General features: G+C 48.4%; 1 protein-coding gene across 1 annotated transcript; it reads left to right on the forward strand.

The window, feature by feature from the left end:
• The first annotated feature begins 733 nt into the window (after positions 1-733).
• pcmtd2b (protein-L-isoaspartate (D-aspartate) O-methyltransferase domain containing 2b) lies at positions 734-23513 on the forward strand. Its single transcript, XM_079239594.1, has 7 exons — positions 734-870; positions 9286-9446; positions 10467-10617; positions 12101-12203; positions 12283-12454; positions 20375-20498; positions 20577-23513. The coding sequence occupies exons 2-7, from the start codon at positions 9291-9293 to the stop codon at positions 21140-21142; spliced, it is 1272 nt and encodes a 423-aa protein (XP_079095720.1). The 5' UTR covers positions 734-870; positions 9286-9290; the 3' UTR covers positions 21143-23513.
• Positions 23514-24202: the final 689 nt, after the last annotated feature.

A 24202-nucleotide genomic window follows, 5' to 3' on the forward strand; every position in this document is an offset into this window, starting at 1 on the left:
TACCTGATTATTTATTTATTTCCATATTCTCTCTTTTTTTATACTTTTTACCTTTTTATTTCAGTTTTAACCCTTCACCTTGATTTCTGCTTTTCATATTCAAATGTTGCCATTTTTTTGAAGATAACTTTTCAGTGTTGTTCATCATTTAATTCATTTCACATCCACATCCCCCTGGTCTCACCCTGACTCTGTAAAGCATTTGTTGAGCTTATGAAACCATTTGGAAACTCGAAACTCAAATGCAACTCAAAATCTTATAAATGTGAGAGGGGAACAGGACATAAAATAATTGGAAATGGAAGCAAAATTGTGCAAAAATTAAAATAAGTTAGCAAAAATAAAAACAGGTGTTTTTTTTTCTAAATATTGCCAAAAGAGAAGACAGTAACTGTTTCTGAAGTTCAGTTTCTTAAATAACTTTCTGAAAATATCTTACCAGCATTGAAATGTCTTTTAGGGCATGTTGGTCATTGTCCTACTGACCTAGTAAAGGTCCATGCATCAATGCAAACACTTATAGAATTGAATAATTAACTATAAACTAATTTAAGGTGATCAAAAAGACACATTTCCAAGCCAATCAGAGCGCAGATACTAATAAAAAAAATAAATAAATAAATAAATAAAAAAAAAAGATTGGCTGTGATTGGCTGAGAAACGTCAAATGTTAGGAAGAACCATAACTTATTTGTGCAGCGCGGATTGTTCAGCTGGCCATCTGGCTACGCTGCGTGCGTAACGTCTGACGTCAGCGCGTCAGGGGGACGCATGTTTACATCCAGCAGCGGAGTGTTTACTGGAGCCCAAACTGAAGGCTGAGGAGCAGAAAAGCGCAAAGCGGAGGAAACCAGAGGGCATATCCAGCAGGTACCAGGTTAAGCTGAATGAGACGGTTTCTGGATGTTTATACCGCGCAGCAGAGAGTTTTTCTCTCGGTTTTTCATCCCGTCAGCGAGGCGAGCACGCGGCCGCTGCTTGTTTCAGCTCACCTTGCACTCACCTGACACTGGTAGAGCTGGAAAATACGGGGTTTTTGTTTATTCGAAGAAATTTTTTGTCAACAAGGCTTGAATTGTTGTGTTTTCTCCAAACTGAACCAACGAAGCGGCGCAAAACGCCGCGTGCTTCTGCACATGCGCGGAACCAAACCTGCTGGACATTTGACTCCTTTAAACCCGACTTGGTTTGTCACCAAAACACAGATCCTGCCGATTAATCACGGCTTTGTGTTTGACAGGAAGGGTGTGCTGGACTGGAACAATGCACCCAGGCTGCAGCGCCCCCTTCTGGTCAGATGTCTTCCCCCCCAGAGAGAAAATCCTCCTGCAAAACTACTTTTATTTAGATGTTAGAAGGCCTTTATTCCTCCTGCAGAACTACTTTTATTTAGATGTTAGGAGGCTGTTATTCCTCCTGCAGAACTACTTTTATTTAGATGTTAGGAGGCTGTTATTCCTCCTGCAGAACTACTTTTATTTAGATGTTAGGAGGCCTTTATTCCTCCTGCAGAACTACTTTTATTTAGATGTTAGGAGGCTGTTATTCCTCCTGCAGAACTACTTTTATTTAGATGTTAGGAGGCCTTTATTCCTCCTGCAGAACTACTTTTATTTAGATGTTAGGAGGCTGTTATTCCTCCTGCAGAACTACTTTTATTTAGATGTTAGGGGGCTGTTATTCCTGCTTTCATTCTGAGAAGCTCCTTCCAACTGGACTGGAAATGTCCTGAACAGCAGGAGTATTTCCATTCTCCTGTGTTTTCATGTCCTGCAGAAGGAGGCCTGTCTCCTGGGATCTGCTCCTCTGGTGGAGGTCTTTACTCCACGCTGGAGCTCAAACTCACTTTACACTGAGTTGACTCGCACGCAATTTGCCTTTGAAATGTATTTTAAGCAGTACCGTTGATCATATCACATTTTTCCCAGTTTACCACCAACAGGTGGTCGGTGATGGGACGATAAATCGTTAATAACTCTCAGAAGAGTACTATATTAAGAAAATTTGGCACACAGCAACTAAAATCAGGCTCAAAATGATGTGAAGTTTTTAATAAGTCAAAAGGAAAAAATACCCTGAAATAATGAGAGCGAATTTTAATAATTCAATAAAATTGACCCAAAAATGCACAAAAGAAGCTGAAATGTATGAAAACCAAAAAAAAAAAAAAAAATGTAATTAAAGAAACAGTGTGACCTTTTTTAACAAGAAATAAAAAATTTGAGGTCCAAATCCGGAGGCGAGCAGCAGATTTTACAGAAAAAGCTCAGCTGGAAGATGGAGGAGTTTTAGGGCTCCAGAACCTGTTGGTGACAGCAGGACTGGGATCTGCAGAGGACAAATCCCTCCAGCAGCGGCGCTTCCAGGAAACGCTGCTGTGGCCCAGAATGTCTGTAGGCTGCAGAGCGTCACCTTTCCTCCTGTTTAAAGCTCCGTTTCTGCTCCTAACGTTGTCCTTGCCCTCTACAAAACCCACTCCGAACACCTGCTTCAGACTGGGTCCGGAGAACAGATTAGATTCTGGTCTGGTCCAGAGGAGGAGCAGGTCCGGGAGCAGGTGGAGGAGCAGGTCCGGGAGCAGGTGGAGGAGCAGGTGGAGGAACAGGTCCAGGAGCAGGCGGAGGAGCAGATGGAGGAGCAGATGGAGGAGTAGTTCCAGGAGCAGATGGAGGAGCAGGTCCAGGAGCAGATGGAGGAGCAGGTCCAGGAGCAGGTGGAGGAGCAGGTCCAGGAGGAGGTGGAGGAACAGGTCCAGGAGGAGGTGGAGGAGCAGGTGGAGGAGCAGGTCCAGGAGCAGGTGGAGGAACAGGTCCGGGAGCAGGTGGAGGAACAGGTCTAGGAGGAGGTAGAGGAACAGGTCCAGGAGCAGGTGGAGGAGCAGGTCCATGAGCAGGTGGAGGAGCAGGTCCAGGAGCAGGTTGAGGAACAGGTCTAGGAGGAGGTAGAGGAACAGGTCCAGGAGCAGGTGGAGGAGCAGGTCCAGGAGCAGGTTGAGGAACAGGTCTAGGAGCAGGTTGAGGAACAGGTCTAGGAGGAGGTAGAGGAACAGGTCCAGGAGCAGGTGGAGGAGCAGGTCCATGAGCAGGTGGAGGAGCAGGTCCAGGAGCAGGTTGAGGAACAGGTCTAGGAGGAGGTAGAGGAACAGGTCCAGTAGCAGGTGGAGGAGCAGGTCCAGGAGCAGGTGGAGGAGCAGGTCCAGGAGCAGGTTGAGGAACAGGTCTAGGAGGAGGTAGAGGAACAGGTCCAGGAGCAGGTGGAGGAGCAGGTCCAGGAGCAGGTTGAGGAACAGGTCCAGGAGCAGGTGGAGGAACAGGTCCAGGAGCAGGTGGAGGAGCAGGTCCAGAAGCAGGCGGAGGAGCAGGTGGAGGAACAGGTCCAGGAGCAGGTGGAGGAGCAGGTCCAGGAGGAGGTGGAGGAACAGGTCCAGGAGGAGGTGGAGGAGCAGGTGGAGGAACAGATCCAGGAGCAGGTGGAGGAGCAGGTCCAGGAGCAGGTGGAGGAACAGGTCCAGGAGGAGGTTCAGGACCAGGTGGAGGAACAGGTCCAGGAGCAGGTGGAGGAGCAGGTCCAGGAGCAGGTTCAGGACCAGGTGGAGGAGCAGGTCCAGGAGCAGGTGGAGGAACAGATGGAGGAGCAGGTCCAGGAGCAGATGGAGGAACAGGTCCAGGAGCAGGTGGAGGAGCAGGTCCAGGAGCAGGTTCAGGACCAGGTGGAGGAGCAGGTCCAGGAGCAGGTGGAGGAACAGGTCAAGGAGCAGATGGAGGAGCAGGTCTAGGAGGAGTTGGAGGAGCAGGTCCAGGAGCAGATGGAGGAACAGGTCCAGGAGCAGGTGGAGGAGCAGAAGGAGGAACAGGTCCAGGAGCAGATGGAGGAACAGGTCCAGGAGCAGATGGAGGAACAGGTCCAGGAGCAGGTGGAGGAACAGGTCCAGGAGCAGGTGGAGGAGCAGAAGGAGGAACAGGTCCAGGAGCAGGTGGAGGAACAGGTCCAGGAGCAGGTGGAGGAACAGGTCCAGGAGCAGATGGAGGAGCAGGTCCAGGAGCAGATGGAGGAACAGGTCCAGGAGCAGGTGGAGGAGCAGGTCCAGGAGCAGATGGAGGAACAGGTCCAGGAGCAGATGGAGGAGCAGGTGGAGGAGCAGGTCCAGGAGCAGGTGGAGGAACAGGTCCAGGAGCAGATGGAGGAGCAGGTCCAGGAGCAGATGGAGGAGCAGGTCAAGGAGCAGATGGAGGAGCAGGTCAAGGAGCAGATGGAGGAGCAGGTCAAGGAGCAGATGGAGGAGCAGGTCTAGGAGGAGTTGGAGGAGCAGGTCCAGGAGCAGATGGAGGAGCAGATGGAGGAACAGGTCCAGGAGCAGGTGGAGGAGCAGGTGGAGGAGCAGGTCCAGGAGCAGATGGAGGAGCAGGTCAAGGAGCAGATGGAGGAACAGGTCCAGGAGGAGATGGAGGAACAGGTCGAGGAGCAGTTGGAGGAGCAGATGGAGGAACAGGTCCAGGAGCAGGTGGAGGAGCAGGTCCAGGAGCAGATGGAGGAGCAGGTCTAGGAGCAGGTGGAGGAACAGGTCCAGGACCGGATGGAGGAGCAGGTCTAGGAGCAGATGGAGGAACAGGTCCAGGAGCAGGTGGAGGAACAGGTCCAGGAGCAGGTGGAGGAGCAGGTCCAGGAGCAGATGGAGGAGCAGGTCCAGGAGCAGATGGAGGAGCAGGTGGAGGAGCAGGTCCAGGAGCAGGTCCAGGAGCAGATGGAGGAGCAGGTCCAGGAGCAGATGGAGGAGCAGGTCAAGGAGCAGATGGAGGAGCAGGTCTAGGAGGAGTTGGAGGAGCAGGTCCTGGAGCAGATGGAGGAGCAGATGGAGGAACAGGTCCAGGAGCAGGTGGAGGAGCCGAAGGAGGAACAGGTCCAGGAGCAGATGGAGGAACAGGTCGAGGAGCAGATGGAGGAACAGGTCCAGGAGCAGATGGAGGAGCAGGTGGAGGAGCAGATGGAGGAACATGTCGAGGAGCAGGTGGAGGAGCAGGTCCGGGAGCAGGTGGAGGAACAGGTCCAGGAGCAGATGGAGGAGCAGGTCCAGGAGCAGATGGAGGAGCAGGTCCAGGAGCAGATGGAGGAGCAGGTCCAGGAGCAGATGGAGGAGCAGGTCAAGGAGCAGATGGAGGAGCAGGTCTAGGAGGAGTTGGAGGAGCAGGTCCAGGAGCAGATGGAGGAGCAGATGGAGGAACAGGTCCAGGAGCAGGTGGAGGAGCAGAAGGAGGAACAGGTCCAGGAGCAGATGGAGGAACAGGTCCAGGAGCAGATGGAGGAGCAGGTGGAGGAGCAGGTCAAGGAGCAGATGGAGGAGCAGATGGAGGAACAGGTGGAGGAACAGGTCGAGGAGCAGGTCCGGGAGCAGGTGGAGGAACAGGTCCAGGAGCAGATGGAGGAGCAGGTCTAGGAGCAGATGGAGGTGCAGGTCCAGGAGCAGGTGGAGGAGCAGATGGAGGAGCAGGTCCAGGAGCAGATGGAGGAGCAGGTCTAGGAGCAGGTGGAGGAACAGGTCCAGGAGCAGGTGGAGGAACAGGTCCAGGAGCAGATGGAGGAGCAGGTCTAGGAGGAGGTGGAGCAACAGGTCCAGGAGCAGGTGGAGGAACAGGTCCAGGAGCAGATGGAGGAGCAGGTCCAGGAGCAGATGCAGGAGCAGGTCTAGGAGGAGGTGGAGGAACAGGTCCAGGAGCAGGTGGAGGAGCAGGTCCAGGAGCAGATGGAGGAGCAGGTCTAGGACCAGGTCCAGGAGCAGATGGAGGAGCAGGTCCAGGAGCAGGTGGAGGAGCAGATGGAAGAACCGGTCGAGGAGCAGGTGGAGAAACAGGTCCAGGAGCAGATGGAGGAGCAGGTCTAGGAGCAGGTGGAGGAACAGGTCCAGGAGCAGGTGGAGGAACAGGTGGAGGAACAGGTCGAGGAGCAGGTGGAGGAACAGGTCCAGGAGCAGATGGAGGAGCAGGTCTAGGAGCAGATGGAGGAGCAGGTCCAGGAGGAGGTGGAGGAACAGGTCTAGGAGCAGGTGGAGGAACAGGTCCAGGACCGGATGGAGGAGCAGGTCTAGGAGCAGATGGAGGAGCAGGTCTAGGAGGAGGTGGAGGAACAGGTCCAGGAGCAGGTGGAGGAGCAGGTCTAGGAGGAGGTGGAGCAACAGGTCCAGGAGCAGGTGGAGCAACAGGTCCAGGAGCAGATGCAGGAGCAGGTCTAGGAGGAGGTGGAGGAACAGGTCCAGGAGCAGGTGGAGGAGCAGGTCCAGGAGCAGATGGAGGAGCAGGTCTAGGACCAGGTCCAGGAGCAGGTGGAGGAGCAGATGGAGGAAGCGGTCGAGGAGCAGGTGGAGAAACAGGTCCAGGAGCAGGTGGAGGAGCAGATGGAGGAACAGGTCCAGGAGCAGGTCCAGGAGCAGATGGAGGAACAGGTCCAGGAGCAGATGGAGGAACAGGTCCAGGAGGAGGTGGAGGAACAGGTCCAGGAGCAGGTGGAGGAGCAGGTCCAGGACCAGGTCCAGGAGCAGATGGAGGAACAGGTCCAGGAGCAGGTGGAGGAACAGGTCCAGGAGCAGGTGGAGGAGCAGGTCCAGGAGCAGATGGAGGAGCAGGTCCAGGAGCAGATGGAGGAGCAGGTCCAGGAGCAGATGGAGGAGCAGGTCCAGGAGCAGATGGAGGAACAGGTCCAGGAGCAGGTGGAGGAGCAGGTCCAGGACCAGGTCCAGGAGCAGATGGAGGAACAGGTCCAGGAGCAGGTGGAGGAGCAGGTCCAGGAGCAGATGGAGGAGCAGGTCCAGGACCAGGTCCAGGAGCAGATGGAGGAGCAGGTCCAGGAGCAGGTGGAGGAGCTGGTCCAGGAGCAGGTGGAGGAGCAGGTCCAGGAGGAGGTGGAGGAACAGGTCCAGGAGCAGGTGGAGGAACCGGTCGAGGAGCAGGTGGAGAAACAGGTCCAGGAACAGGTCCAGGAGCAGATGGAGGAGCAGGTCCAGGAGCAGGTGGAGGAGCTGGTCCAGGAGCAGGTGGAGGAACAGGTCCAGGAGCAGGTGGAGGAGCAGGTCCAGGAGCAGATGGAGGAGCAGGTCCAGGAGCAGATGGAGGAGCAGGTCCAGGAGCAGATGGAGGAACAGGTCCAGGAGCAGGTGGAGGAACAGGTCCAGGAGCAGGTGGAGGAGCAGGTCCAGGAGCAGATGGAGGACCAGGTCCAGGACCAGGTCCAGGAGCAGATGGAGGAGCAGGTGGAGGAGCTGGTCCAGGAGCAGGTGGAGGAGCAGGTCCAGGAGGAGGTGGAGGAACAGGTCCAGGAGCAGGTCCAGGAGCAGGTGGAGGAGCAGGTGGAGGAACAGGTCCAGGAGCAGATGGAGGAGCAGGTCCAGGAGCAGGTGGAGGAACAGGTCCAGGAGCAGGTCCAGGAGCAGGTGGAGGAGCTGGTCCAGGAGCAGGTGGAGGAACAGGTCCAGGAGCAGGTGGAGGAGCAGGTCCAGGAGCAGATGGAGGAGCAGGTCCAGGAGCAGATGGAGGAGCAGGTCCAGGAGCAGATGGAGGAACAGGTCCAGGAGCAGGTGGAGGAACAGGTCCAGGAGCAGGTGGAGGAGCAGGTCCAGGAGCAGATGGAGGACCAGGTCCAGGACCAGGTCCAGGAGCAGATGGAGGAGCAGGTGGAGGAGCTGGTCCAGGAGCAGGTGGAGGAGCAGGTCCAGGAGGAGGTGGAGGAACAGGTCCAGGAGCAGGTCCAGGAGCAGGTGGAGGAGCAGGTCCAGGAGCAGGTGGAGGAACAGGTCCAGGAGCAGGTCCAGGAGCAGGTGGAGGAACAGGTCCAGGAGCAGATGGAGGAGCAGGTGGAGGAGCAGGTCCAGGAGCAGATGGAGGAGCAGGTCCAGGAGCAGGTGGAGGAGCAGGTGGAGGTACAGGTCCAGGAGCAGATGGAGGAGCAGGTCCAGGAGCAGGTCCAGGAGCAGGTGGAGGAGCAGATGGAGGAGCAGGTGGAGGAGCAGTTCCAGGAGCAGATGGAGTAACAGGTGGAGGAACAGGTCCAAGAGCAGATGGAGGAGCAGGTGGAGGAACAGGTCCAGGAGCAGGTGGAGGAGCAGGTCCAGGACCAGATGGAGGAGCAGGTCCAGGAGCAGGTGGAGCAACAGGTCAAGGAGCAGGTGGAGGAACAGGTCCAGGACCAGATGGAGGAGCAGGTCCAGGAGCAGGTGGAGGAACAGGTCCAGGAGCAGATGGAGGAACAGGTCCAGGAGCAGGTCTAGGAGCAGGTGGAGGAGCAGGTCCAGGACCAGATGGAGGAGCAGGTCCAGGAGCAGGTGGAGGAGCAGGTCCAGGAGCAGGTGGAGGAACAGGTCAAGGAGCAGGTGGAGGAACAGGTCCAGGACCAGATGGAGGAGCAGGTCCAGGAGCAGGTGGAGGAACAGGTCCAGGAGCAGGTGGAGGAACAGGTCCAGGAGCAGATGGAGGAACAGGTCCAGGAGCAGATGGAGGAACAGGTCCAGGAGCAGGTGGAGGAGCAGGTCTAGGAGCAGGTGGAGGAGCAGATGGAGGAGCAGGTGGAGGAGCAGGTCCAGGAGCAGATGGAGGAACAGGTCCAGGAGCAGATGGAGGAACAGGTCCAGGAGCAGATGCAGGAGAAATGGTGGAACAGGTGGAGGAGCAGATGGAGGAGAAATGGTGGAACAGGTCCAGGAGCAGGTGGAGGAGCAGGTCCAGGAGCAGGTGGAGGAACAGGTCCAGGAGCAGATGGAGGAACAGGTCCAGGAGCAGATGCAGGAGAAATGGTGGAACAGGTGGAGGAGCAGGTGGAGGAGAAATGGTGGAACAGGTCGAGGAGCAGGTGGAGGAGAAATGGTGGAACAGGTCGAGGAGCAGATGGAGGAACAGGTCCAGGAGCAGATGGAGGAACAGGTCCAGGAGCAGGTGGAGGAGCAGGTCTAGGAGCAGGTGGAGGAGCAGGTCCAGGAGCAGGTGGAGGAACAGGTCCAGGAGCAGATGGAGGAACAGGTCCAGGAGCAGATGGAGGAACAGGTCCAGGAGCAGATGCAGGAGAAATGGTGGAACAGGTGGAGGAGCAGATGGAGGAGAAATGGTGGAACAGGTCCAGGAGCAGGTCCAGGAGCAGGTGGAGGAACAGGTCCAGGAGCAGATGCAGGAGAAATGGTGGAACAGGTGGAGGAGCAGGTGGAGGAGAAATGGTGGAACAGGTCGAGGAGCAGGTGGAGGAGAAATGGTGGAACAGGTGGAGGAGCAGGTGGAGGAACAGATTCTTCAGTTTCCCGTCTCTCCCCTCCAGGCAGGATGGGCGGAGCTGTGAGTGCCGGTGAGGACAACGACGACCTGATAGACAACCTGAAGGAGGCGTACTACATCCGCTCCGACCTGGTGGAGCGAGCTTTCCGAGCCATCGACAGGGCCGACTATTACCTGGACGAGTACCGGGACAACGCCTATAAGGTAAGCTGTTTGGATCCATGTGTATACGTGTGGTGCCGTGTGACTCCGTGTGGATCCTTGTGAATCCGTGTGGTGCCGTGTGACTCCGTGTGGATCCTTGTGAATCCGTGTGGTGCCGTGTGGATCCGTGTGGTGCCGTGTGACTCCGTGTGGATCCGTGTGGTGCCGTGTGGATCCGTGTGGATCCGTGTGACTCCGTGTGGATCCGTGTGGTGCCGTGTGACTCCGTGTGGATCCGTGTGACTCCGTGTGGATCCGTGTGGTGCCGTGTGACTCCGTGTGGATCCGTGTGGTGCCGTGTGACTCCGTGTGGATCCGTGTGGTGCCGTGTGACTCCGTGTGGATCCGTGTGGTGCCGTGTGACTCCGTGTGGATCCGTGTGGTGCCGTGTGACTCCGTGTGGATCCGTGTGGTGCCGTGTGACTCCGTGTGGATCCGTGTGGTGCCGTGTGGATCCTTGTGAATCCGTGTGGTGCCGTGTGGATCCTTGTGAATCCGTGTGGTGCCGTGTGACTCCGTGTGAATCCGTGTGGTGCCGTGTGACTCCGTGTGGATCCGTGTGGTGCCGTGTGACTCCGTGTGGATCTGTGTGGTGCCGTGTGACTCCGTGTGGATCCGTGTGGTGCCGTGTGACTCCGTGTGGATCCGTGTGGTGCCGTGTGACTCCGTGTGGATCCGTGTGGTGCCGTGTGACTCCGTGTGGTGCCGTGTGACTCTGTGTGGATCCGTGTGGTGCCGTGTGACTCCGTGTGGATCCGTGTGGTGCCGTGTGGATCCATGTGGATCCTTGTGAATCCGTGTGGTGCCGTGTGACTCCGTGTGGATCCTTGTGAATCCGTGTGGTGCCGTGTGACTCCGTGTGGATCCGTGTGGTGCCGTGTGACTCCGTGTGGATCCGTGTGGTGCCGTGTGGATCCATGTGGATCCTTGTGAATCCTTGTGGTGCCGTGTGACTCCGTGTGGATCCGTGCGGAGCTGAGCGGCCGGCGGTCCAGATAAACTCAGACTGTTTACTGGCAGGACTTGGCGTGGAGACACGGAAACATCCACCTGTCCGCTCCGTGTATCTACTCGGAGGTGATGGAGGCGCTGGATCTGCAGCCTGGCCTGTCTTTCCTGAACCTCGGCAGTGGGACGGGTTACCTCAGCACCATGGTCGGGCTCATCCTGGGTATGTGATGTAAACAGATGTCCCTTCTGTTGGTATGGTACAGGTGCACCTCAGCAGGTTTCTGAAGTTTTATTATCAAGTTGAATTTTACCGTCACAGTTTTATGTTTCAGACAGCCAAAGGTTTTCAGTCCTGCCTCTGCAACTGGCTGCCGCTGTGCTGGTCTGAGGCGGAAATAATGAGGAAAAGCTTCTACTGAAGCACAGAAACCTGAGCGGACCAGAAGTAGACCAGTCAGAAGGAGATGAGTTTAGATGGCAACTTGGGATAAACTGGGACAGGATTTGTTATTAGAGACATTACCAGACGATAAAGCTTGTTTTTATCTGATAAGTTCTGCTGATCAAGGAGAAGGAGAGAGTTGGGACTGGAAGAGGTGCTTTGGAGGAGGATCATGTCTAAAACATGCAGGGCTGGGGGCCGAGGACCGGAAATAGACCGACATGCATGTCTGGATGGTGGGAGGAACCCGGAGAGAACCCACTCATACACGGGGAGAACATGCAAACTCCACAACCAACTTTGTTCTGGCAGCGTTGACAACAAAGTTCTGGCTTCTCATGGAGGATGTGACCGGCTGTAGTCGGAGCAGGAAACGCCACCAGGGAGGAGGAGAGGAAGATGTCTCCGTTTGCAGGGATGAAGAGGAACACCAGACACAGAGGTCTGGAGGAGGTCTGGAGGGAGGTCTGGAGGGAGGTCTGGAGGGAGGTCTGGAGGAAGGTCTGGAGGAGGTCTGGAGGGAGGTCTGGAGGAGGTCTGGAGGAGGTCTGGAGGGAGGTCTGGAGGAGGTCTGGAGGGAGGTCTGGAGGGAGGTCTGGAGGAAGGTCTGGAGGAAGGTCTGGAGGAGGTCTGGAGGGAGGTCTGGAGGGAGGTCTGGAGGAAGGTCTGGAGGGAGGTCTGGAGGAGGTCTGGAGGAGGTCTGGAGGGAGGTCTGGAGGAAGGTCTGGAGGAAGGTCTGGAGGAGGTCTGGAGGGAGGTCTGGAGGAGTCCTGGAGGGAGGTCCGGAGGTACGTCTTGAGGACGTCTGGAGGGAGGTCTGGGGAAGGCCTGGAGGAGTCCTGGAGGGAGGTCTGGAGGAACGTCTGGAGGAACGTCTTGAGGACGTCTGGAGGAACGTCTGGAGGAGGCCGGAGCGTCAGGGCGCGGAGCGTTTGGGTGCGGGAGCGTTGGGGGCCTGAGCGTTGAGGGGCCGGAGCGTCAGGGGGGTGAAGCGTTGGGGGGCGGGGCGTTGGGTGGGCAGCGCGTTGGGGGGCGGAGTGTTTGGGGGCGAGGCGTTGGGGTGGGGCGGAGGTGGGGCGTGTCCCCCACACTGGAGACGTGGCTCCTACAGACACCTGGTGAAACACCAGATCAGTACTAGGCAGAGATCCTGAAGAGGAGCCTCCAGCTCTGAAAGAAAAACAGTGACGGTAATTTTTTACTCCAGAAGGTCCGGTGGTTTGAGACTCCTGTGTCACATTGAGCCGTTTGACCGTTGCAGGGCCGTTTGGGGTGAATCATGGAATTGAGCTGCATGCAGACGTCATCGAGTACGCCTACCAGAAGTTAGACTCCTTCATCAAAACCAGCGACAGCTTTGACAAGTAGGTGTCCTGCAGCCTGGTGGGTCTTTTGCCTTCCCGCTGTAACACTCCTGCTTCCTGCATCCTGCATCTCCTCCAGGTTTGAGCTCTGCGAGCCGTCCTTCGTGGCGGGGAACTGCCTGGACATCCCTCTGGAGAGCCGCCAGTACGATAGGGTCTACTGTGGGGCCGGGGTCCAGAAAGAACACGAAGACTACATGAAGAACCTGCTGAAGGTCGGGGGCATCCTGGTGATGCCTTTGGAGGAAAAGGCAAGTTTCTGCTCCGTTATTCCTACAAACAAGCTAAATGTGTGTTTCTGCTGCAGACCAACCAGATCTCCAGTCTTTCCACAGCTGGCTTCAGAGGGCCAGGAACACACGACACACAGGATGTGTTCACCGTCCCCAGAGAGAGAAGATTTATAAAAGCAGGACGGTTGAGTTTAAAGGCCCATTTCTGCTCCTGTAAATACCTCCATTCTTTTCAGACGTCGAATGTCGGCGTCCTGCGTGCTTCTTTTACGTTGCCATGGATATTAAGTCCGTTCAGCAACTAGGAGGCCGTGCTGAGTTCAGACTTCACTTCTGTGTTTTGAGACTAGTTGGTAGCAGTACCGCACAAATAGTTTACAACTGTCCCAAAACACAAGAAGAAGAAGTAAATCACAATGATTTTTACAGTTCTCGATTTCTTCTTCAGGTTTTTATTTGGTCTCTGCATCGTCTTCTTCCTGTTCTTCTTCTTCTCTAGATTGTTCCTTTCTCTGGTTGCGTCAGCGACACACTTCAACACTGCTCCCGGTGCTTTCCCATAGTATTGCTCCATTTTCTTCTTTGTGACAAAGCTGCATCCTCCGGCGCTTAGAAGTAAAGCTAAATCCCACAGTTCCCCCTTTGTCCACTAGGGGCTCCAAAACAACGAATCCACATAGACTCCCATATTAAAAAGACAAACTTTACAATTTAAATAAACATGTTTACAGCAGAAATAAACATGTTTACAGCAGAAATAAACATGTTTACAGCAGGAATAAACACGTTTACAGCAGAAATAAACATGTTTACAGCAGGAATAAACATGTTTACAGCAGAAATAAACACGTTTACAGCAGAAATAAACACGTTTACAGCAGGAATAAACATGTTTACAGCAGAAATAAACAAGTTTACAGCAGGAATAAACAAGTTTACAGCAGGAATAAAAACGTTTACAGCAGGAATAAAAACGTTTACAGCAGGAATAAAAACTTTTACAGCATAAATAAACATGTTTACAGCAGAAATAAACACGTTTACAGCAGGAATGAACACGTTTACAGCAGAAATAAACGTTTACAGCAGAAATAAACACGTTTACAGCAGAAATAAACACGTTTACAGCAGGAATAAAAACGTTTACAGCAGGAATAAAAACGTTTACAGCAGGAATAAAAACGTTTACAGCAGGAATAAAAACGTTTACAGCAGAAATAAACATGTTTACAGCAGAAATAAACATGTTTACAGCAGGGATAAAAACGTTTACAGCAGGAATAAAAACGTTTACAGCAGGAATAAAAACGTTTACAGCATAAATAAACACGTTTACAGCATAAATAAACACGTTTACAGCAGGAATAAAAACGTTTACAGCAGGAATAAACACGTTTACAGCAGGAATAAAAATGTTTACAGCAGAAATAAACATGTTTACAGCAGAAATAAACATGTTTACAGCAGAAATAAACATGTTTACAGCAGGAATAAACATGTTTACAGCAGGAATAAACATGTTTACAGCAGGAATAAACATGTTTACAGCAGGAATAAACACGTTTACAGCAGGAATAAAAACTTTTACAGCATAAATAAACATGTTTACAGCAGGAATAAACATGTTTACAGCAGGAATAAACATGTTTACAGCAGGAATAAACATGTTTACAGCAGAAATAAACGTTTACAGCATAAACATGTTTACAGCAGGAATAAACACGTTTACAGCAGGAATAAACACGTTTACAGCAGGAATAAACACGTTTACAGCAGAAATAAACACGTTTACAGCAGAAATAAACACGTTGACAGCAGAAATAAACACGTTTACAGCAGAAATAAACATGTTTACAGCAGAAATAAACATGTTTACAGCAGGAATAAAAACGTTTACAGCAGGAATAAACATGTTTACAGCAGAAATAAACACGTTTACAGCAGGAATAAACACGTTTACAGCAGGAATAAACACGTTTACAGCAGGAATAAACACGTTTACAGCAGGAATAAACATGTTTACAGCAGTAATAAAAACGTTTACAGCAGGAATAAAAACGTTTACAGCAGGAATAAAAACGTTTACAGCAGGAATAAAAACGTTTACAGCATAAATAAACACGTTTACAACAGGAATAAAACCGTTTACAGCAGAAATAAACACGTTTACAGCAGGAATAAAAATGTTTACAGCAGAAATGAACATGTTTACAGCAGGAATAAACATGTTTACAGCAGGAATAAACATGTTTACAGCAGGAATAAACACGTTTACAGCAGGAATAAAAACGTTTACAGCATAAATAAACATGTTTACAGCAGGAATAAACATGTTTACAGCAGGAATAAACATGTTTATAGCAGGAATAAACGTTTACAGCAGGAATAAAAACGTTTACAGCATAAACATGTTTACAGCAGGAATAAACACGTTTACAGCAGAAATAAACACGTTTACAGCAGAAATAAACACGTTTACAGCAGGAATAAACACGTTTACAGCAGGAATAAACACGTTTACAGCAGAAATAAACACGTTGACAGCAGGAATAAAAACGTTTACAGCAGGAATAAAAACGTTTACAGCATAAATAAACACGTTTACAACAGGAATAAAAACGTTTACAGCAGAAATAAACACGTTTACAGCAGGAATAAAAACGTTTACAGCAGAAATAAACATGTTTACAGCAGAAATAAACATGTTTACAGCAGAAATAAACATGTTTACAGCAGGAATAAAAACGTTTACAGCAGGAATAAACACGTTTACAGCAGAAATAAACACGTTTACAGCAGGAATAAACACGTTTACAGCAGGAATAAACACGTTTACAGCAGGAATAAACATGTTTACAGCAGGAATAAAAATGTTTACAGCAGAAATAAACATGTTTACAGCAGGAATAAAAATGTTTACAGTAGAAATAAACACGTTTACAGCAGAAATAAACATGTTTACAGCAGAAATAAACATGTTTACAGCAGGAATAAAAACGTTTACAGCAGGAATAAACACGTTTACAGCAGGAATAAACACGTTTACAGCAGGAATAAACATGTTTACAGCAGGAATAAACATGTTTACAGCAGGAATAAAAACGTTTACAGCATAAACATGTTTACAGCAGGAATAAACACGTTTACAGCAGAAATAAACACGTTTACAGCAGGAATAAACACGTTTACAGCAGGAATAAAAACGTTTACAGCAGAAATAAAGACGTTGACAGCAGGAATAAACACGTTTACAGCAGAAATAAACACGTTTACAGCAGAAATAAACACGTTTACAGCAGAAATAAACACGTTTACAGCATAAATAAACATGTTTACAGCAGGAATAAAAACGTTTACAGCAGGAATAAACATGTTTACAGCAGAAATAAACACGTTTACAGCAGGAATAAACACGTTTACAGCAGGAATAAACACGTTTACAGCAGGAATAAACATGTTTACAGCAGTAATAAAAACGTTTACAGCAGGAATAAAAACGTTTACAGCAGGAATAAAAACGTTTACAGCAGAAATAAACATGTTTACAGCAGAAATAAAAACGTTTACAGCAGGAATAAAAACGTTTACAGCAGGAATAAAAACTTTTACAGCAGAAATAAACATGTTTACAGCAGAAATAAACATGTTTACAGCAGGAATAAAAACGTTTACAGCAGGAATAAACATGTTTACAGCAGAAATAAACACGTTTACAGCAGAAATAAACACGTTTACAGCAGGAATAAACACGTTTACAGCAGGAATAAACACGTTTACAGTAGAAATAAACATGTTTACAGCAGGAATAAACATGTTTACAGCAGTAATAAAAACGTTTACAGCAGGAATAAAAACGTTTACAGCAGGAATAAAAACTTTTACAGCATAAATAAACATGTTTACAGCAGGAATAAATATGTTTACAGCAGGAATAAATATGTTTACAGCAGGAATAAACATGTTTACAGCAGGAATAAAAACGTTTACAGCAGGAATAAAAACGTTTACAGCATAAATAAACATGTTTACAGCATAAATAAACATGTTTACAGCAGGAATAAACATGTTTACAGCAGGAATAAACATGTTTACAGCAGGAATAAAAACGTTTACAGCATAAACATGTTTACAGCAGCAATAAACACGTTTACAGCAGAAATAAACACGTTTACAGCAGGAATAAACACGTTTACAGCAGGAATAAACACATTTACAGCAGAAATAAACACGTTGACAGCAGGAATAAACACGTTTACAGCAGAAATAAACACGTTTACAGCAGAAATAAACATGTTTACAGCAGAAATAAACATGTTTACAGCAGGAATAAACATGTTTACAGCAGGAATAAACATGTTTACAGCAGAAATAAACACATTTACAGCAGGAATAAACACGTTTACAGCAGGAATAAACACGTTTACAGCAGGAATAAACACGTTTACAGCAGGAATAAACATGTTTACAGCAGTAATAAACATGTTTACAGCAGGAATAAAAACGTTTACAGCAGGAATAAAAACGTTTACAGCAGGAATAAAAACTTTTACAGCATAAATAAACATGTTTACAGCAGGAATAAATATGTTTACAGCAGGAATCAACACGTTTACAGCAGAAATAAACACGTTTACAGCATAAATAAATATGTTTACAGCAGGAATAAACACGTTTACAGCAGAAATAAACACGTTTACAGCAGGAATAAACATGTTTACAGCAGAAATAAACATGTTTACAGCAGAAATAAACATGTTTACAGCAGGAATAAAAACGTTTACAGCAGGAATAAACATGTTTACAGCAGAAATAAACATGTTTACAGCAGAAATAAACATGTTTACAGCAGGAATAAACATGTTTACAGCAGGAATAAAAACGTTTACAGCAGGAATAAACATGTTTACAGCAGAAATAAACACGTTTACAGCAGGAATAAACATGTTTACAGCAGGAATAAACATGTTTACAGCAGGAATAAACATGTTTACAGCAGGAATAAACATGTTTACAGCAGGAATAAAAATGTTTACAGCAGGAATAAAAATGTTTACAGCAGGAATAAAAATGTTTACAGCAGAAATAAACACGTTTACAGCAGAAATAAACATGTTTACAGCAGAAATAAACATGTTTACAGCAGGAATAAAAACGTTTACAGCAGGAATAAACATGTTTACAGCAGAAATAAACACGTTTACAGCAGGAATAAACACGTTTACAGCAGGAATAAACACGTTTACAGCAGGAATAAACATGTTTACAGCAGGAATAAAAACGTTTACAGCAGGAATAAAAACGTTTACAGCAGGAATAAACACGTTTACAGCAGGAATAAATATGTTTACAGCAGGAATAAACACGTTTACAGCAGAAATAAACACGTTTACAGCAGGAATAAACATGTTTACAGCAGAAATAAACATGTTTACAGCAGAAATAAACATGTTTACAGCAGGAATAAAAACGTTTACAGCAGGAATAAACATGTTTACAGCAGAAATAAACATGTTTACAGCAGAAATAAACATGTTTACAGCAGGAATAAAAACGTTTACAGCAGGAATAAACATGTTTACAGCAGAAATAAACACGTTTACAGCAGGAATAAACATGTTTACAGCAGGAATAAACATGTTTACAGCAGGAATAAACATGTTTACAGCAGGAATAAAAACGTTTACAGCAGGAATAAACACGTTTACAGCAGAAATAAATATGTTTACAGCAGGAATAAACACGTTTACAGCAGAAATAAACACGTTTACAGCAGGAATAAACATGTTTACAGCAGAAATAAACATGTTTACAGCAGAAATAAACATGTTTACAGCAGGAATAAACATGTTTACAGCAGAAATAAACATGTTTACAGCAGAAATAAACATGTTTACAGCAGGAATAAAAACGTTTACAGCAGGAATAAACATGTTTACAGCAGGAATAAACATGTTTACAGCAGGAATAAACATGTTTACAGCAGAAATAAACATGTTTACAGCAGAAATAAACATGTTTACAGCAGAAATAAAAATGTTTACAGCAGAAATAAACATGTTTACAGCAGAAATAAACATGTTTACAGCAGGAATAAACATGTTTACAGCAGGAATAAACATGTTTACAGCAGGAATAAAAATGTTTACAGCAGAAATAAACATGTTTACAGCAGGAATAAAAATGTTTACAGCAGGAATAAACGTTTACAGCAGAAATAAACACGTTTACAGCAGGAATAAAAATGTTTACAGCAGGAATAAAAATGTTTACAGCAGGAATAAAAATGTTTACAGCAGAAATAAACATGTTTACAGCAGGAATAAAAATGTTTACAGCAGAAATAAACATGTTTACAGCAGGAATAAAAACGTTTACAGCAGGAATAAAAACGTTTACAGCAGGAATAAAAACTTTTACAGCATAAATAAACATGTTTACAGCAGGAATAAACATGTTTACAGCAGGAATAAAAACGTTTACAGCAGGAATAAAAACGTTTACAGCAGGAATAAAAACGTTTACAGCAGAAATAAACATGTTTACAGCAGAAATAAACAAGTTTACAGCAGGAATAAAAACGTTTACAGCATGAATAAAAATGTTTACAGCAGGAATAAACATGTTTACAGCAGGAATAAACACGTTTACAGCAGGAATAAACACGTTTACAGCAGGAATAAACACGTTTACAGCAGAAATAAACACGTTTACAGCAAGAATAAACATGTTTACAGCAGAAATAAACACGTTTACAACAGGAATAAACACGTTTACAGCAGGAATAAACATGTTTACAGCAGGAATAAACACGTTTACAGCAAGAATAAACATGTTTACAGCAGAAATAAACACGTTTACAACAGGAATAAACACGTTTACAGCAGGAATAAACATGTTTACAGCAGGAATAAACAGGTTTACAGCAGGAATAAACAGGTTTACAGCAAGAATAAACACGTTTACAGCAGGAATAAACATGTTTACAGCAAGAATAAACACGTTTACAGCAGGAATAAACATGTTTACAGCAGAAATAAACATGTTTACTGCCTGGTTCAAAAATCCATTTTAGGTTTAATAGGTCAGGTTTACCTTCATGACAACTGTGGGGGGAGTGAATTATTTTCTAACTCGCCCGTTTTAAAGTAATTTAATCTCAAAGTTCGGCAAATTTAGGGGTGTCCTTTTGATTGACAGGTACCCAATCTCCTGCTTTAAGTCAGAAGAACGGAGAACCACCGCGGTTTTTAGCTAGTTAACAACGTGACTTAGGTTTAGCCCGTTTACCTCCGTTAGCTGGTTAGCTCCTGTTATCTCCGGGTTAGCTCGGTTAGCTCTTAGCTACAGAAAGCTCGGAGTTCGCTAGATGTCAATCATCCACCATGACGCTCACAGCCCCCCTCTCAGCTCCACCTCTTTGCCCATATTTGTATTTTCCGGGTGAGACGATGGTGATGGTAGGAACCACCCACCAAGCTTCAATTCAGCTCTTCAGAAACCTACGGGTGACGTCACGGAGGCTCCGCCCATCTCTTATGTATGATTGTGACAGATAACTAAGCTCCCTGAAAACAGATCCAATTACACGTTACTGATGCAGAAGAGGAACAAAACTGTTCGTCCATCTGTCTTGCAGCAGAAATGGGTCTTTAAACAGGAGGGAAGAAAGGCGAGGCGGGTTTGTTGGAACATCATGGCGATGGGTTATACGTAAAACATTAACATGGAACAAGGAAGTAGTAAATAAGACAGTCAGAAGATAATAAAAGCTGGAGTCCTGTGGAGGGATGGGGATATTTATAGATATTTGTAGACTTGGACGTCTGTAACACGTGTCATGTGACATGATGTCCTCTTCTAATAGAACCAAAGTAACAAAGCTAAGAAGGCCAAACAGAAATGAGACTGAAAGGATTGATTCTGCTGCGTCTTCTGCAGTTGACGAAGATCACCCGAACCGGCCTGAACAGCTGGGAAACTAAAAAGATCATCTCTGTGTCCTTCGCCCCCCTTGTGCTTCCTAAACACAGCCCAAACGGGAAACCCAGGAGCGTTCCTCTGCGTGAGTCTTCCTGGAGCTTTCATGTCTTCCGTTCCGTTTGTTCCTTTTACCACCTTCTCCTCTTTCTCGTTGTTGCAGCCAAGTATGAAGTCCGCACGCTGCAGGAACTGGCTCGGATCTGCATCCGCCACACCCTCAAAGTGACCCCGGACGGCGGAGACGCCCACCCACGGGGCCGTGGCTCCTCCTTCAGCGTGGGCCGGGGTCTGGCGGTGGCCGGGCTCCACAAGTACGGCCCCCGCTTCAAGCGCCGGCGAGTCCACCGCCGCCACTGCAATGCTCTCGTGCTCGCCACCCGGCAGGTGGTCGCCAGCAGCGGCATCGGCCCCGCCCCCCTGGACAGCAACAACAACCAGGAGGGGCGCATGGAGGACGAGGAGGCGGCGGGAGAGAGGGAGGGCAGGCGTCAGGCTAGAGGCAGCAGGAGAGCCGGGAGAGGAGGCAGACAGGGGCTGGTGGAGGAGGAGGAGCCGGTGGAGGAGGAGGAGGAGGAAGAGGAGGAGCAGGAAGGAGAGGAAGAGGAGAAGGAAACGGGCGAGCTGCTCCGACCGCAGCCGGCCGTCAACCTGCTGAGGGAGAGAATCCTCGGCCTGCCGCTGCCCGAACCTCTGAAGATGTACCTACTGTTCTACCGGGAGAAATGAGCGACGAGCTGATGAGGCGGGGGCCAAGCCTCCGTCACAACCCCCCCCCCCCCCCCCCCCCAACGAGACCCTTACGGACCCCCCCACGCCTCTTCTTCTCTCTCACTTCAGCTTCATCGTCCTTCCCCTGCATCTTCGCTCCAGTCCTGAAGCAGCCAGCTGGGTTTTTCTGGAGGGGGGGGACGACTGATCAGCTCCGGCAGAAATTTGTTCCTCATGCAGATTATTCTGAATCATAAGGACCGCAGCAGAGAGGGGTCCGCTGGTGGGGGTCCAGCTGCAGGCGAGACGTCGCTGCAAAGTCCGAACCCAGAAGCAGCGAGAAAAGTGATCCAGCACCGATGGTCCAGCCTGGTTTAGTCCTAGTAATGTGGGGGGGGGATATGTCCTAGTAATGTGTGTAAAGATAAGTCATCGTTTCCAGTGATTTACAAATGAGAGCGGCTCCGGTCCAACCATGAACCGGGTCCATGTGGCGGAGCATTAGGGTCCGTAGAACTGGAGGAAGTTCTGTCTTCACAGTTCTTTAAAGTTGGGAACGTGTAGAATGCCAGACACGGTGAGGAAGGATGAAGATCCGCTGCAGACTGGCTGGTAAACCTGCATGCATCATAGGTGCGGCTACGATGAAGGCGTGCGGCTACGACGAAGGCGTGTGGCTACGACGAAGGCGTGCGGCTACGACGAAGGCGTGAGGCTACGACGAAGGCGTGAGGCTACGACGAAGGCGTGTGGCTACGACGAAGGCGTGAGGCTACGACGAAGGCGTGCGGCTACGACGAAGGCGTGCGGCTACGACGAAGGCGTGCGGCTACGACGAAGGCGTGCGGCTACGACGAAGGCGTGAGGCTACGACGAAGGCGTGCGGCGTGTAGCTACGACGAAGGCGTGCGGCGTGTAGCTACGACGAAGGCGTGCGGCTACGACGAAGGCGTGCGGCTACGACGAAGGCGTGCGGCTCGGTCCTGCCAGCTGAAACGGGTCTGAACCAGGATGGATGCTGCGTTACCGTCGTCTCGCAGTTCTGCTGTCGCTTTGTCTCTTCTGTTCACAACTTCTTCTCTTCTTCTATTGGTGCGTCTTCGGCATTTTTTGTTATTTTCTTCCAGTTCCTCTTCTTCTCTGATTTGTTTCTTTGTCAGGTTGTGTGTCAGCTCTAGAGCTCAACACTGCCCCTGTTGGTTGTATCAGAGCTGACCTAATCCTGCTGCGTGAAGTTCGCATTAGCCACCATGGTTTTTCCGATGAGCTGAGGCCGGACGGTTCTGTCATCAGGAGGCGTATTGATGGTTTTCCCACCAACATGATTCACTGACGTTGGCAGCTACGTTTAAGAGACCAGAGTTTATTTAAAACTCCACCTTTCTTCTTTATATTAGGGAAGAGAAAGAGAACTACTTCTCATTGACCCTGATGCTCCGTCATGGCTTGAACTCGGCATGTTTCCGGTTTACATGTCGACTGTGGATGACTACTTTTCTGCTTTTTTCCACTTCTGTCACAGAGAATCTTGCACAAATGTACCCATAATAACGCTGTAATAACCATGTATATGATCTGCTTTCCAGGACCAAGTGTTCATGTCATCTGAAAACATCTTAGGAGGCTAGTTGACTTTTCTCTATGCATATGTGTCATGAAGTCCAGTTTGTCTCTGAGACGTAACTGATGTAAAGTCTTTACATGCATATCCAAAAGGAAGTCAGCTGTTCCTCTCCACAGCTTATCCACATTCTCTCCACCTAAAGAGAAAGATCGGATAAGAACAAAATATTTCTGTTTACATTGATAAACCAGCATGATTGAAAGGAAAAAACCAGGCGTAACGTTTTGTTGTACAGTTTTATCTCACTGTGCTCTCATGATTTTTTCTTCTAATATGTTGATTTTGTTTTTATTCTCAGACTTGAAGTGGTGTGTACATATACAACTGTTTGTGTTGTGAATCATGAGAAATTCTAGAGATGCTTTGCTGAATAAATCACATTTTTCTGTTGTAGTTTGATGGAGGATTTTTTTTCTTTCTTCCATCGGTGCCAAACTTCGGTTTCTCATTTGTAGACAGGAAACTTTTTTTTTTTTTTTTAAAGGAAACCTCAATGTGTGTGAAACTGCTGTTCTTTGCCTCTGATGTGTTCCAGGTAAAGTTTCTATCAGAAGAATGTGTTTAATACAAGACAATTCAGCAAACAATGACTGATGGAGTTTATGTTGAAACTACAGCTGACTGGCACAAAACAAAGCAAAAGACGGTGGCATCCCATCTGCTTGGATTTATTCTGCAGCTGCTGCATCTGCCTTTCAGCACGATGTAAACCATTCTTCTATTCTTCATGGGTGCCATTCATGTTTAGCTTTTGTGCATTTGTATTCCTCTGCTGAATGTATATGATTGTGTGTGTGTGTTGTTTTTTAATAACTAATGACAGTGATTTGCTTGTTTTTAAAATTCGGCTGTATGAGCAACTGCTGACAATAAAGTTCATTATGAGGAAGATGTTAAACGAGTGATGTAACTAAGTCAGGATGAATGCAAGAAATTTTATAACAAAATAAAACAATTTAAAATATACATCAGCTCATTAAAATGCAGCAAAAATCCTGCATGAAAGCCCTCTTAAGGCGTCTGACCTGCTTCTTACGTTCAGGCTGGTGTTGCCAGATCTTGTGATAAAAACAAGCTCAAAAGGAGATGCTTAGCCCTTCAAAAGAACACAAAAGATCATCTCTCTCTCCTAACACACACACAACTCAAAACTAAAGGGAACACAAAGGTAACATAGATCTGAATGAATTAAGTATTTTTAATACTCCTCCCAGACCAGGACTAAAGCATCCGCCAACTCCTGGACAGTCTGTGGTGCAAATTGGCGTTGGTGGATGGAGCGAGACATGATGTCCCAGATGTGCTCAGCTGGATCCAGGTCTGGGGAACGGGCGGACCAGTCCATAACATCAATGCCTTCGTGTTGCAGGAACTGCTGACACACTCCAGCCACATGAGGTCTAGCATTGTCTTGCATTAGGAGGAACCCAGGGCCAACCGCACCAGCATATGGT

Source organism: Telmatherina bonti, assembly GCF_933228915.1.
Source record: "Telmatherina bonti genome assembly, chromosome: 4".
Taxonomy (NCBI): Eukaryota; Metazoa; Chordata; class Actinopteri; order Atheriniformes; family Telmatherinidae; genus Telmatherina; species Telmatherina bonti.